At 42.2% G+C, this 17,766-nt stretch overlaps 2 protein-coding genes across 3 annotated transcripts in view; one reads left to right on the plus strand and one right to left on the minus strand.

Annotated features, from left to right (window-relative positions):
• The first annotated feature begins 361 nt into the window (after positions 1 to 361).
• Positions 362 to 10,328, plus strand: LOC135102295 (mucin-2-like). 2 transcript variants are annotated; one of them, XM_064007316.1, is made up of 8 exons: positions 362 to 577; positions 766 to 895; positions 1,517 to 1,774; positions 2,254 to 2,490; positions 3,493 to 3,609; positions 4,134 to 4,250; positions 6,233 to 6,352; positions 6,744 to 10,328. In XM_064007316.1, exons 1-8 carry the CDS (start codon positions 500 to 502, stop codon positions 9,788 to 9,790), a joined length of 4,104 nt encoding a protein of 1,367 aa, XP_063863386.1. In that variant the 5' UTR covers positions 362 to 499; the 3' UTR covers positions 9,791 to 10,328. The 2 variants fall into 2 exon arrangements, with proteins under 2 accessions (XP_063863386.1, XP_063863388.1); XM_064007318.1 differs by lacking the exons at positions 1,517 to 1,774; positions 2,254 to 2,490; positions 3,493 to 3,609; positions 4,134 to 4,250.
• Positions 10,329 to 10,835: 507 nt separating this feature from the next.
• Positions 10,836 to 17,766, minus strand: part of LOC135104142 (nucleoredoxin-like) — a 106,725-nt gene continuing 99,794 nt past the window's right edge. Inside the window, exons 8-10 of the mRNA XM_064011228.1 lie at positions 16,044 to 16,162; positions 15,278 to 15,426; positions 10,836 to 15,069 (exon numbers count right to left, since the gene is read on the minus strand). Coding sequence (XP_063867298.1) covers positions 15,000 to 15,069; positions 15,278 to 15,426; positions 16,044 to 16,162 — 338 coding nt within the window. The 3' untranslated portion in view covers positions 10,836 to 14,999. The remainder of the gene's footprint in view (positions 15,070 to 15,277; positions 15,427 to 16,043; positions 16,163 to 17,766) is intronic.

Here is a 17,766-nt window from a genome sequence, read left to right on the forward strand (position 1 = left end):
TACGTGTGTCATCGTGTACATATGTTACATGATGAATGGGAAGCGGCAAACCTATTTTACATAAAGTAACTTGATTGGTGAAATGCAACACGTTTGCAGAAAAGATATTAAGTGGGAAAAAAATAAGAAAACAGCCTTAATCTCAAGTCTTCACGATCTACTTATCAGATATTGATGATTTACTACCTGTTTCTTTTAAACAATTTTCCTTTATGTTATTCAACTATTTATTTATTTTCTAAAGAGTGCTATAGTCTATAAATTTTGCTCTTTAGTGATGTGGTAAGGCAACACCAGCTACTTTCTCTGAACCGTATAACCTCGTTTCATAAGCAACGAGGTGCGGCAGTTCCGTATTGTGTGTCCCCTCAGTCAACGTGTGGCCTTGTGCTAGCTCACTTCACTGCAGGTTGCTGGATTTCTCTGATCCCAAGATTACACTCGCTTAAGAAATATTCAAACTGTTGCAGTTTACTTTCAAAATCACTGCGTTGGAAAAATGGCGTCTGCATTCACGGCTCGTTTTTTGCTCGCCACGCTGATGCTGCTGATGGCGATTGCAACGGCGGAGAATGAGGCATGTATATAGGCGTGCATTGGTGTAAAATAATAAGACATACATATTTTGCTAGAATAAGAATAGGTGTGTAATCAAGTTAGTGTCCTGTTATAAAATGCTATCTCTCTCTCTCTCTCTCTCTCTCTCTCTCTCTCTCTCTCTCTCTCTCTCTCTCTCTCTTCGAATATAACCATTTTTTGTTACAGTTTGCGGTGCGACGCGGGAAAAGATGCAGCGAAGCCGGAGGTCGCTGCAAAAAGCACTGCACAAATCGCATGGAAGACGACTATGATTGTGACGTTCGCAAGGGATCGCACTGCTGCAGGACAAGAGACAGTGAGTTCAAGTCCTGCTATCTTACAAAGTGTAGATGTAAATTTAAGAGCAACGATTTCTCAATTTTCGTTTTTAAACAGTTATGGCGATTTTGTGTCAGCATATGGACACCAAAGCAGAATTATATCATTTTATGGAATTTACCTGATGTTATGCTGACCTGTGGTTTGGCTTAGTACAGTAACAGTGCAGAGGCCTCAGATTTAATAAAGAGTACTTAGCTGGAATGTCTGCATGGAGTAGAGACTAAGCTGAGTTAGAGAGGATGGTAGCAGAGCAGGCGAGTGCTCCTTGAGTGTAACCGAGTAATTATCTGGGCCGCGCTCAGGTCTAGGGGGTTTCGGATCTTGCTCGACCCCGTATCCTTACTTATTAACCGACTCTTTAAGGTGGGTTCTTGAATTTGAATTGATGATAATACCCATCACAAATATCAATGTTTTTGCTGGGAATTAATATATTTTCGACACAGTCTAACTTTATCATAAAGGAACGTCACCTGTCACAAAATAAAATTCATATATTTTCGACACCGTCTAGCTTTATCATAAAGGAACGTCACCTGTCACAAAATAAAATTCAAATGCAATATTCACTAAGGAAAGATGCGTGGGCTTCCAGGCTGTCACATGGAGACAAGCAAGAGTTGTAGCAGGTACGAGGGCGGGACGTGCCGGAGCGGGTGTGTGGGCCCAGAGCGCCTCGTGGATGCAAGGTGCAGGCGGAACCACCGCCAGTGTTGTGCGAAACCCTGCATCCCTCAGGAGTCATGCAGTGAAGCCAACGGCTTTTGCGTGGAGCACAAAAGAGACTGCATGCACGGAATTTTGGATCCTGACGGCTGCCACGGCTACAAATGCAAGTGCTGCAAACCTCTGAGTAAGGAAGTTCCTTGGATAAATGGAATAACGAGTCTTGTGATGAAAACTGTAGTGCCTATGCACAGTTCTGTTCATTTCCCTCATCACCTCCCAAGTTATTTTTTTTCATTATTGATAATTTAAGGTCGCTGGGCAAGAGGAGCTGCCAGATTTATCCATCAAAACTAATAATTATATTTCGAACACGTTATGGCAGTAGTGCATGGCTATTCAACGGAACCACGAGAGGAAAGCGACTGCGCACCAGCAAGCCCATTGAGGCATTGCTTTGACACTGACACTATGCATTCAGGCACTTTCATACTATCGTGCCAGGTGTGGTTTATTTGATAAAGTAATGAGACTTGATCACTTATATATTCACACACACACACACACACACACACACACACACACACACACACACACACACACACACACACGTATTATCCTATCACGTAAAAAAAACATAATTGATCCAAATATGACCTGCGCCAGCCTGCAGCACGGCGGCGAAGGGTCGGTGTCCGAGGTTGGGCGGGACATGTCGAGAACAGTGTGCTGACGGAGAGAGCGAGGTGGCTAAATGTTCCGGATCTCTTGGGTGTCGCTGCTGTGCACCAATCTGTCTGCAGGCTGGAGGCTTTTGTGTCGATCGTCGGAGGGACTGTAGAGGCGGCAAGGTGACCAGAAATGGTTGTTCAAGCAAGAATCGTTTGTGCTGCATCTACAAAGGCAAGTGAATAAAAGATGGGTCGCTTGATCCTCCTCAGTTTGTTATGATACGCTGCACCAACAATCGCTTACACTTGTCCAGTTACTGTAAGTTCTAATGCAGGTAACAAGCTCAACACATTGTAGATTAACAGATGATAACATACCTGAAGCTGTTACAGTCAGGCCGAGAAACATTACCCTAATAATAAAGCAATCATTTTTATAAAGTAGTATTACCCACGACACTCTTCAACATCGTGCTCCATTCTCCCACGAACTGTCCCTATGACAAGCTTCGTTTGTCCTCGCAAACTCTTGCGCTGCACACACTCATGAAGTCTCTCAGAGATACTGCTCTTTGTCTGTGAGCCTTAGTTCTTGGTGCTGGGCGATGTTCACCGTAACATGTGTAGCTCGGGAGCCAGACACCATCAGCTTTGATGGCTGTCTGAACGCCCTTCATCATGTGTTACAACAAATATCACAGGGGACCAATGAACACAGGTCAAGGCGCCTCGGTGAGCTGACCCACTGCTATGGTAGCCACAAGCTAAACTAAATCTATTACGCTCCCAGCTCCCGCCCCTCTCTCAGAGGGACACGCACGGTGGCGCACCACTGTAGACGTGGCGCGTGTCGATAGCCATATAATTGAGTTCATGTTTATAATTTGTTTATTTACTTCGACATCTCTTTTTCTTTCTGAAGGACCGTGACTCCTGGATCACCTTAGCCTGCGGGATCAATAGTATAACGTTAATTACTTGATGAATACCATCTTCCCATTTTGGATACCTTGCGAAATAGATCACGACACATCCTCATCACCATGGGCATTGAGCACCATACCATTACAATAATAAAAATTCAAGCTCCACACCACCACACACCCCTGTCACCATATTCTATTTTTTTTTACTCCTTAATCATTCCTCTTTTATAAACGACCAAAAAACTGTACTCCCAATAAACAAGAAAGTTCCCTTTAATATTATGCTGAAAAGACTCCTCGCGACGCAGGTTGTGTGTCTGGGAACGAGACGTACAGTCACGGGGAGACTCGTTACAACCGGTGCGAGAAGGAGCTTTGCAACCGAGGCCGCTGGATGCACACGGGCCGCTTGTCAGATCCCCAATGTGAGTATCTGCTTACTGCGCTGGCGATTACTGGTACACCGCCACACACACGGAAATGATACTAACTGACTTGCCAATTAAGTAAATAAATAGATAAAAAGTTGTTATTGACAAAAAAAAAATGCTAGTCTTTTAGTAAGAAACCATAACTATGAACTAAAGAAAAGAAACACTCTCTCTCTCTCTCTCTCTCTCTCTCTCTCTCTCTCTCTCTCTCTCTCTCTCTCTCTCTCTCTCTCTCTCTCTCTCTCAAATAAAATAATGGGGGCGCTAACATTACCAGTGAACACAATAAATGCAACGTTCCATTTGATGCCTCTTTTTACAGCTTTGCTTTCATTCACTGGCTGTCTTATTTCATATCACAAGAATGACAGAATAATACACCCGAAAATTAATACCGAAATCTACAAAGTATTTTTCTCTCGTTTCTGTTACTATGTGTTAGAACGACAATGTGGGAAAAACGTTCTTAACTTCCTCTTTTCATGTTTTTCGAATTTCATTTTCCAAGTTCTTTTCAGGTTGTGTTTTTGGTGGACAAAACTTCACCCACGGCCAGACGAGGTATTTGCGGTGTGAGGCGATTGTTTGTAACAGAGGAGACTGGGACAACACCTCAGTTTTTAATGAATCAACATGTAAGAAAAACTTTTGTAGTGTGTGTGTGTGTGTGTGTGTGTGTTTCGCCATCATCATCATTACTTTATGTGTTGAGCATGTGTGGGAAGAGTCTCGCCCACTTAGCGTCACCTGTATCCTATCTCGCCCGTCCTAAGTGGTGAACCCAGCGGTGAATAATCATTAGAGTAAGAGAAGGAGGTCTGTGTGTGTGCCGGGCAGGGTTGGGGGAAGGGGAAGGGTAACTGTAGCGTCCCATCGACTTAACCTTTCACCTGCCATTAGCCTGGCTGAGAGTGAGGAGCGGGGCCGAACTGCTGAAGCCCAGAAGGGAGATCCTAGATGTTCAAGTTTAATTATACAGTACATACTCTTCCACCTCAGCTCTGAGAAGTAATTAATGTACTGAAAGCTATTTCGGACTGACGTTCTATGTTACTCAAGTAAATGTATCTTGGGACTGGATTTCCGTATGGTTTCTAAAAACGCCAGCATTATTTTGCTGTCTCGTGGATACTGCTAATCGTACTCCTCTGAAACTCGTATGGTGACCTTCGCCTTTTTTTTTTTCCTTTGTTACTTGCAGGGCATCGCAGTATTTTATGAAAATTTTACTGTAAGGCGGGCTTCTTCGTGCTTTCTTTCGGTAGCTTGTTGAATTACACTGATCTCAAATGGTACGACAGTTATCAAAACGCTTATTAATTGTTTTCACCTAAGATGTTGGTTTCTACGGAATGAATCTTGTGTTGCAGGCTGTACGTTCAGCTCTCAGGTGTTCAGGCACCACCAGACGCGTCCTGCAGCTAAGTGCTTGCATGCCTTGTGTGACAGGGGAGAGTGGACCTTTGTGCGAGACGCGGCTTGTATGTACCAAGAGTGCTTATTTATCTACTTACTATCCATTTACTCATGTGCTGCACTGGAATTACATTTGCAAGCACTGTGTGCACACCGAGAGTGCTCACTGTCCTTGTCACAGGTTGTGCTCTCGGCTCTGAGGGTTACCTGTCTGGTTCGTCCCACCTGGCGAGTTGCGAGGTGCTGGAAGGGAAGCAAGGGGGGTGGGAGAGCACGGGCGACTCCAGTGGCTCTAAGTGTATGTATTATCATGTGTATTGACTGGTCTGGATCCGTAATGATGACTAGTCGCCAACATATCTCACCACCAGCCTTGAAAAAAAAAAAAGCTCTAACTTAACTGTTATTGGTGTCCACACCTTAGTGCATATACAATAACACGAGAAAAGGTCTCTGGACCACTTAATTGCTACAAAGCACGAAAACTTGAGGGAGATTAATCCATCCTCTCGCAGAATAGATGCACCCTGACCACACCGGGGGCCTAACAGTACACAAGTTTCACGTAAGTCAGAACAAAAAAAAACATACTGAGATGAGTTATTCTGAGTGTAATATCTCATATCCTCTAGGTTTTTAACGCGGCTTTAAAATTTTGAACCGATGAATCTGAGAACCGAACTTTGTGGAGATCAGAAGTTGTGTGTGTGTGTGTATGTGTGTGTGTGTGTGTGTGGATGGGTGGGTGGGTGCGTCCGTGCTTGCGCGTTTTGTAAATGTTATTGTGGTATTGTTGCTTATGTCTTGTAGTGTATGCACTGTGTTGCATTACATTTAATGTTATAAGCTGTAGCGTTAGGTATGAACATTCCATCCACTTGTGAACATACAGGTGTTTGTTCACACTTTTTTTCATAACAAATAAAACATGTCAACCGAGAGTTTTTCGTCTGACATGAAATTCGGAATCCGTGAAGCTGTTGGTGAGGCAATGGCCCATGCTGGAAAGTCAAGCCGTTGTGTAGTACTTTCAGAAATACTTAAAGCAGTGGGTGGTATCTTGCGACTATGTGTCCCGCCTCCCCCCTGACAGCTCTCTCTCTCTCTCTCTCTCTCTCTCTCTCTCTCTCTCTCTCTCTCTCTCTCTCTCAAAAATGACTACTAACAACTACAAAGTTTGGTATATGTGCATGTGTTGCAGGTTGTGAATTCAACGGTTCCTATTACCTTGATAAACGCTTGCGTTATACCGAGTGTCACCTCTTCCTCTGCAATAAGGGTCAATGGGTGAACAAGGGACTCTCCTGCCTGAATCCTGAATGTGAGTAATTTCAGTCAGATGAGATGTGTTTCTCTTGGCTGTCTATATTACTTAAACCTTTCTGAGCATCATTTCATATACATCCCGTGACTCTTGATTATAAAGCAATCGGGTCACAATCATGAATCATATCAGTACTCTATAAAACACACTCTCAGTCTTGATTCACAACCAGTACAGGTATTGAAGTCCATATAATCACATTCCCAGCCTGGTATCACAACCAGTACAGGCATGTCATGACTCCTTATAAACGAAGCATACTTGGTAATCCAAGGGACATCTAAATCAGTAAGCATACATCATTAATATTCAGTCGCATAGTAATGTAATATACATTTCCTTTCTATCTGTCTGCCTGTCACGGTTACATTACATGGCTTTCCTTCAGGCTGTCAGACGACGACAACTAAGCGTCCAACAACACCTGCGACACTTCAGACTTCAAGGACAACAACCACCCCATCGCCTTCCTACTTGACAGTTTCAGGAATCGAATCTTCCTATACGACACTTTTCCCTCCTGATGTATCATCCACAACACTATCATCAACTGCAACGACCTCCTCTGTCACGACGCACACTTCCACTGCCACCACCACTACCAAGAAACAAACAACCACAACACCGCTCACAATATCCTTAACGTGGAATCCTCTGACAGCTCCTACAACACCCCAGATTCCAATAGTAACTCAGGTGTCACCATCAAGGACAACTTCACGTGTCTCAACAACAGGTATCACAACTCCTCCATCGCCACCCCCCACCAAAACGGAAGAGCCACAGACAGTCACGCAGGTGCAGACAGACGCAACAAACGTGCCAACAACAACAACGACTCAGATGACAACCATTACAAATCCAACAACTACAACACATGTGTCAACAACCACATCAGCAACACAGGAGCCACCACCAACAGCAACACAAAAGTTAACAACACAAAAGGTAACTGCAACACAAATACCAAAACATAAGACTACAACGCATGAGCCAATAACAACATCAGCAACACAAGGACCAGCAACACAGAGACCAGTCACAACAACAACTGCAACACAAGGGCCAGCAACACAGAGACCAGTCACAACACAGAAGCAAACAATCACAACACAAAAATCAACAACACAAAAGCCAACAACCACAACACAAAAGTCAACAACACAAAAGTTAATAACCACAACACCAAAGCCAATAACCACAACACAAAACCCAACAACGGCAACGCAAGATCCAACAACACAAAAGCCAACAACAGCAACACAAAAGCACATAACACAAGAGCCAGCAACACAAGAGTCAACAACACATGAGCCAACAACACAAAAGCCAACAACTGCAACACAAAAACCAACAACAGAAGAGCCAACAACTGTAACACAAGAGCTAGCAACACAAAAGCCAGCAACACAAGAGCCAACACAAGAACCAACAACACAAGACCCAACAACAACAACAAAAAAGCCAGCAACACAAGACCCAACAACAAAAAAGCCAGCAACACAAGAGCCAACAACACAAAAACCAACAACACAAGAGCCAACAACACAAAAACCAACAACACAAGAGCCAACAACACAAGAGCCAACAACAAAAGAGCCAGCAACACAAGAGCCAGCAACACAAAAAACAACAACACAGGAGCCAGCAACCCAAGAGCCAACACAAGAACCAACAACACAAGAGTCAACAACACAAGAACGAACAACACAAGAGCCAACAACACAAAAGCCAACAACACAAGAGCCAACAACACAAAAGCCAACAACACAAGAGCCAACAACACAAGAGCCAACAACACAAAAGCCAACAACACAAGAGCCAACAACACAAGAGCCAGCAACACAAGAGCCAACAACACAAGAGCCAACAGCACAAAAGTCAACAACACAAGAGCCAGCAACACAAGAGCCAACAACACAAGAGCCAACAACACAAGAGCCAACAGCACAAAAATCAACAACACAAAAGCCAGTAACACAAGAGTCAACAACACAAAAGCCAGCAACACAAGAACCAGCAACAAAGAAGCCAGCAACACAAGAACCAGCAACACAAAAGCCAACAACACAAGAGCCAACAACGCAAAAGCCAACAACACAAAAGCCAACAACACAAGAGCCAACAACACAAGAGCCAACAACACAAAAGCCAACAACACAAGAGCCAACAACACAAAAGCCAACAACACAAGAGCCAACAACACAAAAGCCAACAACACAAGAGCCAACAACACAAGAGCCAACAACACAAGAGCCAACAACACAAGAGCCAACAACACAAAAGCCAACAACACAAGAGCCAACAACACAAAAGCCAACAACACAAGAGCCAACAACACAAGAGCCAACAACACAAGAGCCAACAACACAAGAGCCAACAACACAAGAGCCAACAGCACAAAAATCAACAACACAAAAGCCAGCAACACAAGAGTCAACAACACAAAAGCCAGCAACACAAGAACCAGCAACAAAGAAGCCAGCAACACAAGAGCCAACAACAAAAGAGCCAGCAACACAAAAGCCAGGAACACAAGAGCCAACAACACAAAAACCAACAACACAAGAGCCAGGAACACAAGAGCCAACAACACAAAAACGTACAACACAGGAACCAGCAACGCAAAAGCCTACACAAGAACCAACAACACAGCAGCCAACAACACAAGAACCAACAACACAACAGCCAACAACACAAAGACCAGCAACACAAAAGCCAACAACACAAAAACCAGCAACACAAAAGCCAACAACACAAGAGCCACCAACACAAGAGTCAACAACACAAGAACCAAAAACACAGGAGCCAGCAACACAAAAGCCAGCAACACAAGAACCAAAAACACAAAACCCAACTACTCGCCCAGCAACACCTGCAACACTTCAGACTTCAAGGACAACAACAACCCCATCGCCTTCCTACTTGACAGTTTCAGGAATCGCCTCTTCCTCTACAACATTAGTCCCTCCTGATGTATCGTCCACAACACTACCATCAGCTGTGACGACCTCCTCAGCCACGCCAGACACCGTAAGCGCCACAACACCACAAACGTCAAGCACTGCTACCAGCGATACAGCACAAGAGACAATTACAAGTACAGCAGCAACACAAGAACCAACAACACAAAAACCTATTACAACAAAGAAGCTAACAACAATAACCCCAGCAAAACAAAAGCCAACAACTTCACAACAAACAGCAACACAAGACGCAGCAACAACAACACAAGAACCAGCAACAACAACACAAGAGCCAACAACAACACAAGAGCCAGCAACACAAAACCCAAAAACAGAAGAGCCAGCAACTGCAACACAAGAGCTAGCAACACAAGAGATAAGAACACAAAAGCCAGCAACACAAAAATCAATAACAGAAGTGCCAGCTACACAAGAGCCAACAACAACAACACAAGAGCCATCAACATAAAAGCCAGCAACACAAGAGCCAGCAACACAAGAGCCAGCAACACAAGAACCAACAATAGAAGTGCCAGCAACACAAAAGCCAGCAACACAAGAGCCGGCAACACAAGATCCAGCAACACATGAGGTAACATTAACAACTCAAAGGCCGACAACTATATAAATCTCAACAGCACAAGAGACAATAACAAAGCCAACGCGAAAAATGAAAAACGATAAAAAAACATAAAATCCAATTAATACAACACAATAATAACAAAAACAACAATCACCTGGCCCTCTCCCCTCCCCCCTCTCTCTCTCTCTCTCTCTCTCTCTCTCTCTCTCTCTCTCTCTCTCTCTCTCTCTCTTACACACACACACACACACACACACACACACACACACACACACACACATACACGAAAAATAAAATAGCAAGGTAGTTGAGAAATGTAGATATTATTTTTCTTGTCGGAAACGAGTCGTCTCATTGTCACGGTTGCTATGAAATTTATACACAAATTTGTCCTTTGTAACTGAATAAATGTTTGGCAATCTTCCCAGATGATTTCCTTACACACGATTTATACGTTAGCACGTCTGATTTGCAAACCGTGCGCTAAGATTTTAATATATTGACGTGAAAACTTTTTAAAGGTGTCACAATTCTAGAATAGTATTTCTTAATACATTAATGAGTTTTCGAAGCAATATCTTGATCAGTATCTTCAGGTGGATGAGAAAAGAAGGTCGCAGGTGTCTTTGCGCTAAAGCAATCGATCACAAATTATTTCAAACAACAGCCCATTGACATAGAGCCGCGCACATCTCACATCCCCGGGAAGATATCACAACTGTGAGGTAGAGTCATTGACAGAAGTATTCTTTTGTGCCCGGTTTTGAGACGAACATAAATCTGCACAGTTTCATTAAGCTTATGATTACACACACACACACACACACACACACGATATAATAATAACAGTAATAAACGATCCATGAGCTAATTTAAGTACAATTTATATTCAACAGCCTTTAAAAATGTAAAAAGTAATAAAACCAAAATGTAGATACATACACCTTTAATCTAAATGCAGTAAGAGTATTATATAATTTAGAACAAGGGCCAGATGAAGGATCTCACTCCAAAACAAGGATTTTTAAAGTTTATAACAATAAGTTCCAAAACGATACTTTTATAATATTCTGGAGCAGCAAACAGGCGACTTTTATACTTGCATTATTTTTAAAGCTCTACAGATTAGACTCTTACAGTATTTATGTAAACACAATTTCAAGTTTGGAAAATTTAACTTTGCACTTACTTTCCAAAACGGGTAGAAAGAAGAAAAGGAAAGATTTATCATTTTGTGTTTTATTATGATTAGTACTATTCACAAGGTATTGCTGCACAGCCATTCATTTGGGTTACCTACTTACTGTCTGTCTTTAGAAGTAATAAATTGTAGCTTCCACAACATCGTGGATAAAATGATTAAGTACGAAGCTATTGAATAAGTAATATATTGTGATAATATACAATGGACTGGTAAAAGCAAAGCTTAGTATAATACATATTTCTTATGAAGCTTGCTCTTAAAAATATGCAAGATAAGATATGCTGGCATTTGTTGAATATACCGTCACCCACACTTTTTCCATAACAAATCCCAAAGATAATTTTTCCTTTCTACTTACCTGAGTATCTGGGATTCCAAAACATAGCGCGTCATTCTTAGACTCAAGAAATTATAAGAACCAAAAGTTGCATGCGTGGTCTTGTGGCGCGGCGGTATGTATTGCGTATCACACACCAAGGATAAACAGACACGAGTCTATAAACCTTGACAAACATGCTCATTCTCTCATTGTCACTTTTCACTTTCCGTCCATCCCAGCTGACTCATGGGGCGAACAACAAGACCTAACCAGCAGCTGTAAAACAGTCTTGCCAACACTTCCTTCGTGGCATCGAAAACTTAAAAAAACAACAATAATGGCTAAGGTCTAACACATAATTATAACCGGTAGAATGACTTTAAATACGTATTACCTTGTCTGTCTACGGCGCTCTAACGATTCAGTTGAAAAGAGCTTGACCAACGCCAACCAACCAACCAATGGTTCGTTACCGGTTGATATGACCCAACTAAGCGCCCAACACCACCTGCGACACTTCAGACTTCCTACTTGACAGTCTCAGGAATCGCTTCTTCCAAGCATGGTTGGTGGCCACGTGTGCCCCACGTACAAGGCCATGTATTCTATGTAAACACGTTCTTCCCGCTGAATAGAAAGAAAGAGCAAGTCTCTTCAATATCATCACATCCAGTGTTCCCATCTTAAGTTTTTCACTCTATTTTGTGATCATGAATCCTCTTCGAACCGTCAAAATCATTTCATAATTACAGCTTTTACTCCGGTGGAGGTATACTTCATTGCTAAACTTTTTTCTTCTATGAACCAGTTTGGCGAATTAAATACGTAGGTTAAATAAGAATACTAAGGTATTCACATACATGTATGATAGTTAAGTATACGATGCTACTTACTAAAAACAAAGAAAATCGTCCGCTGAAGTGAGATATTGAAATCTGAAAATCTACCTTCGTGAACCACTAAATACTATTTCAATGACCGGCATCCTTCAGACAATAAATCCTTACCTTTGCCATAGTGAAGATTTTGTCATTCCCACGATAGTATTTTGATAGTTGAGTTTGGTCGACAAAAATAGTTAACCGTATTTATCGAATTAAAGGGAGATAGATAGAAAAGACTGTTAAGTTAAATCAGGTTTAAATCAATCTTATATAAGGTATATTCTTATAACTGTTCGTTAGGCAGTTCATATGTGGCAGTTAGAGGGCTCCGTGGGAGGCCCCGCGATCGCGGGTCAAGTCTACTATTACCTTGATAAAGCAAGTGACTGCCGAGAAATGGTTATCTTGGGATTAGCTTCGTATTAATTAAGATCACGTCGGAATTTAACAGAATAATAATTTCTTCTTGAAATTAAGGAGTGAGTAAATTTTCTGTTCAGCTATCACAATACTTGCAATGAGTACATTTACACGATTAATTAAAAAGGAAAACATCATATAGATGGAGAAAATATTACTTGTCGCAAAAAAAATCTACATTATTACATGGAGGATGCTACCTACCGAAACAATATCCACGGGTGTTATGGCGGGCTATGCAACCTCAACACCTCACCTCGGGACGCAGGCTAAACACTTCACTACCTTTGTAACATTTTCACGGCCTGTTGTGTCTGCCTGGCGTAGAGCGGATCTCCCGTCCACACCAGCCTTTCATCCTGTGCAAGACGCCATGCCCTGCCCCACCCAATATCCATAAAAATACTCCGGTCTGAGGTCAACTCACGAGCACTCTTGCAGCCGGTGGGTGGAGCTTCGAGTCCCTCCGGATGACGTAGAGGGAGTTCCTTCCTTCACCCCTGCAGCTACTCCCGCTCGTTTTCTTTTGCTGGCCCAATGCGTTCTCTAAATGACATTTAGGGGAGACTAACCTCTCTCCTATGTAGGCCTTAAAAGTATGTGTATCTGTCTATACCTACCACAAAATATATTGGTAAAAAAAAGTGAAGCATACTTTAGGTTCCTTTTATAGTCGTCCTCTGAGAAGTGCAAACTGCACACTCTTGCTGCGTTGGGATTTATAACTTGTTTGCGGTTACAAAACTGAATCCATAATTTCTGCGTCACTGCATTTGTAGGGAATCTGTAGAAAAGTTAATTTCGTTTCCTGCGTTGCATTGCCCGACAAACATGCACTTTTGTTGATGTGGAAGGGGAAAATCTCGCAAAACTGCGGGGTCAATGCGGACGTTAGATGTGTCCACCGCTCTGCCCCATAACTCATAAAAACATAAGAACCTAAGAAAATAAGAGAAGCTGCAAGAAGCCATCAGGCCTACACGTAGCAGTCCCTGTATGAAACATATCTACCTGTTTCCACTCATTGACTCACTGATGTAGAAGTAACTAAGCTGCACTGTCACCCAGAGCCTGTCCCTCCGCGTGACGTGCCCGTGATGTGCGGAGGTGAACGAAATTTCTTATGTGTGTAGGTCGACCTGGGTATATGGACATTGGCACCGTCCTGCCCGTATTTTTGCGTCACCACTTGAACACGGAGAAGGTTCAGATCAGATGTTTCGGGATATAGCCTCTGCAGTGGGGCCCCTTATTTCTAGTCCACCATCAAGCCCCCCAAGGATGTGTAGTCGTTAATATCAATCGCGCACGGACAGAGACCACGCGCACATTCGCTCCTGGATAGGGATTTCACTGCTTCCTTCCTTTAATATAATAATCATGGCTGCTCGCTCCCAACGCGTGATAATAAAGATGCACCGCCGTGATTATTTTTAGGTGTGTCTCTAAATGCACAATCCGTCAACCTGATTGTAAGATAAATTATGGCGACCACGGCATACTGCACCGGCATAACCATACCATTTAGAATAGTGTGTCATTTCTATGCTAAACTACGAGTGATCTATAGCCTGGTGGATTTTTCAGGCAGCACAATGAATCCCTTATTCTCTTACAAAGCTCGACAATGAAATATGTGATGGGTTTCACCAAATCTTGCTTATTTATTTACTTTTTTTTTCATTCTCGTTATTTCAGTGAGGTGAAAAAGTTAGGAGGATCATCTGGATTACACAGGATCAGCAAAGCAGGAGAGCAAAGCGTTTTTGAATATGACCACAGCCTCTCGAGAGGCCTAGATACGATGGCAAGCACCACCCTCTACCTCCAGCCCGTCCACGAGCCTTGAGCCATCCTCTGTTATGTAATATGCCTTTTTCATCTATAGATATCATACTTTTCTCTATTAGCTCTTGGAATCTGCTTTGCGTTTTGAGCGCCACAGACAGACAAGATGATAACTTTAGCATTAAACACATAGAATAGAATTAAAAAGAGTGAAACAACCATGAAAACAATAAGCTTTTTCTTACAATAATAATTCTTAGTTATATTCATATCAAAGTCAACACAAATCTCTATGATGCAGTCTGATAATCACAAACATAGCTAAGTACGTACTACAACACGCATCCTGCATTTATCCGTGACACAGACCCTATATGCAAGTACAATATTAATGTAACAACAAAGTCAAAATCCAAGTTTCGCTCTGAAAGAAGACCCCTTCCTTTTGCCTTATATTGTTCCATAAGGCAGTGGGTGGTGTTAGCTGGCGCCGGTGGCCTCAGCGGCGCCTGGCCTGATTGGCAGAGGCTTGAGCTTGTCATTTGTGTATCTAAAAAGTACAAAACATTACGTTAGAACAAAACTCAATTGTAGTGAATCCTGAAAAAAAAAAAAAAACAATGTTATCTGGAATGCTGGCCTCAAATGTATTACCAGAATTTTATATATAATATGTCAACGTTCTCTTGCGGAAATCAAAGCAAATAAACAAAACATTAGTGTCTTGACAATAGCAGGTGAGTCCCTTTATGTAATACCTGGTGACGAAGTTGTGGACGGTGGCGGTGGATACCTCAACACCATCTTCAAGCAAGAACTTAGAACCCTCGGCCAGGTCCAGGATGGCCACCAGGGGCACCACGTCCTCCAGACACGCGTAATCCCTCACACTGTCTGCCACCTCGTCCTGCACGCGATACCAAGACGTAAGTACATAGATACGAATATAAAGAAGTACTGTAAGTACGTATGTACGTACGTGAAGAAAAAAAATCTGAAGATTATGTTTGCCGTAAGAATATAGCATAAAGAAAAAGTCTCACTGAAATCCACAATGCATACGAGGATGCAGACCTGGTCTAGATTACATTAAAAACTTACTTCAGCGATACAAAAGTGACAATAAGAAAATTACGACACACCTATTTCGGTTAATTTGGTTAATTTACGTAACACTAAGATTAAATATAGTTGCTTTCGAGGATAGAGTAATCTCTCTCAACACGCACGCACACACACACACACACACACACACACACACACACACACACACACACACACACACACACACACACACAACAGGCGAAAACAATATAATTCTAATCCTATCGAATATTGAAAAGAAAAACAAAACGAGTTACTTCTCTACATCACTGAATAAATAGGAGTGAATAAATTAAGAAAAGACATGACCAACTGACTGAAAGATTACCTGATGACCACCTACCTAGCTGCCACTTCTGACACTCACTAACTCAATTTTCTACCTGATTTATCAACCAACGCACTGGCGGACTCACTGACCTCCCCAGCGACAAAGAAATGCAGCGTGAGGCCTCCCTGGTGTGAGTGCTCCAGCAGGTACTCCTCAGCCACAGGTAACAGCACGTCCCTCCCGAACTGCAGCTCTGTCGCATCCCCGTCTGCGGAAAAGATGATGATAAGATGTCTGGGTGTGAAGTTTGAGTCTGCATATATAAGACGTAAAGCAAGCCAGAAGACCGCATTTCCTGTTTCTGTCCTTTATTACGATTATTTTCAACATAATCTATCGGAATAAGTAGGAATATTTCATACAGGGACTGCCACGTGTAAGCCTGATGGTTTGTTGCAGCTTCCCTTATTTCTTAAGTTCTTATGTTCTTATGTTGTTGAGGTCTCCAAGGGCGTTTTCATGATTCCAGTAATAGTTTGACCAGGATTCGACATCAATAGGAAAGCTTTCATGGAAGGCTGAAGTTCCAGGATTTTCACGGTTTTAAAAAATATTCTAGCGACGGTTTATCAAAGATTCTGCATTATCAAAGAGAGAGAGAAAAAAAAAACATCCACAAAAACACTACCAATCATTTTTATAGTTTCAAAAAGTTCTTATGGGAGAGTGTTTCAAAATACGGTCCCGGAATTCCTGACTTGTCTTCCGTTCAAACGAAAAGATGTTGTAGCGACTTGTTTTAGCTTCATAGTTACTGAAGCAATGAGACCAGTGCAGAGTAGTGACATACAGTATACTTTGTTCTCGTGCTTGGTCAATCGTCACGTTTTTCTGGGTTAAATTTCGAACAGACATGTAGCAGTGTAATGTACTACAGAGAGACTAACGAGTAATTACACTGGACTGTTGATGTTGTTGTTGTTGTTATTGTTGTTGTTGCTACTGTAGTAATAGTAGTAGTAGTAGTAGTAGTAGTGGACAGAACACAGTTTGGTTTTAAGATAGGTAAAGGAACGGGGAATGCAATTTTTTTATTAAGAACCATTATAGAGAGAGCCACTGAGAAGCAGAAAGACCTGTTTATGTGCTTTGTTGATTTCGAAAAAGTGTTTGATATGGTACGTCATAAGGTATTGGTGGAGAGGTTGAGAAGGTTAGGTGTAGATACTGCTAATTTAAGGGTAATAACCAACCTGTACTGGGGACAGAGAGCTGTGGTGAGAATTGGAGATGAAAAAAGTGACTGGATTAAAATAGAGAGAGGAGTGAGACAGGGCTGTGTGTTGTCACCGGACTTGTTCTCACTTTACTCGCAGGCCGTCATGGATGAAATTGCAGATTTGGAAGGTATTAAGGTGGGAGGAATGAATGTAAATAACATAAGATATGCGGATGATACGGTATTAATTGCGGACACGGAAGAAAAGTTACAAAGACTGGTGGATCGACTGGATGAGGAATGTAAGGGAGTTGGATTGAAGATTAACATCGGTAAAACAGAAGTGATGGGAGTGACTAAGAGCAGTAGTACAATTAAGGATGAATGTGAATGTAGATGGACAGGCAGTGAAGCAAGTTAGATCATTCAGATACTTGGGAAGTTTGGTGGACGAAGATGGTAGAAGTGATGCGGAAATAAGATCAAGAATTGGAATGGGGAAAACTAATTTTGGGCAAATAAGAAGGATACTGACAAGCAGGAATTTGAGCACTGGGATCCGGCTAAGAATTTAGAAGACTTATATATGGTCAGATATGTTATATGGTTGTAAAACCTGGACTGTTAGTAAGGAAATGAAAAAGAGACTGAAG

The sequence above is a fragment of the Scylla paramamosain genome, chromosome 1 (genome assembly GCF_035594125.1).
Source record: "Scylla paramamosain isolate STU-SP2022 chromosome 1, ASM3559412v1, whole genome shotgun sequence".
Lineage (NCBI taxonomy): Eukaryota > Metazoa > Arthropoda > Malacostraca > Decapoda > Portunidae > Scylla > Scylla paramamosain.

What these genes read in the sequence shown, in the direction of transcription:
- LOC135102295 (XM_064007316.1), top strand. Translation starts at nt 500, where the DNA reads ATGGCGTCTGCATTCACGGCTCGTTTTTTGCTCGCCACGCTGATGCTG. An exon ending in TTGCAACGGCGGAGAATGAG is followed by an intron (nt 578 to 765) that starts GCATGTATATAG and finishes TTTTTGTTACAG; the next exon opens with TTTGCGGTGCGACGCGGGAA. An exon ending in CAAGTGCTGCAAACCTCTGA is followed by an intron (nt 1,775 to 2,253) that starts GTAAGGAAGTTC and finishes GACCTGCGCCAG; the next exon opens with CCTGCAGCACGGCGGCGAAG.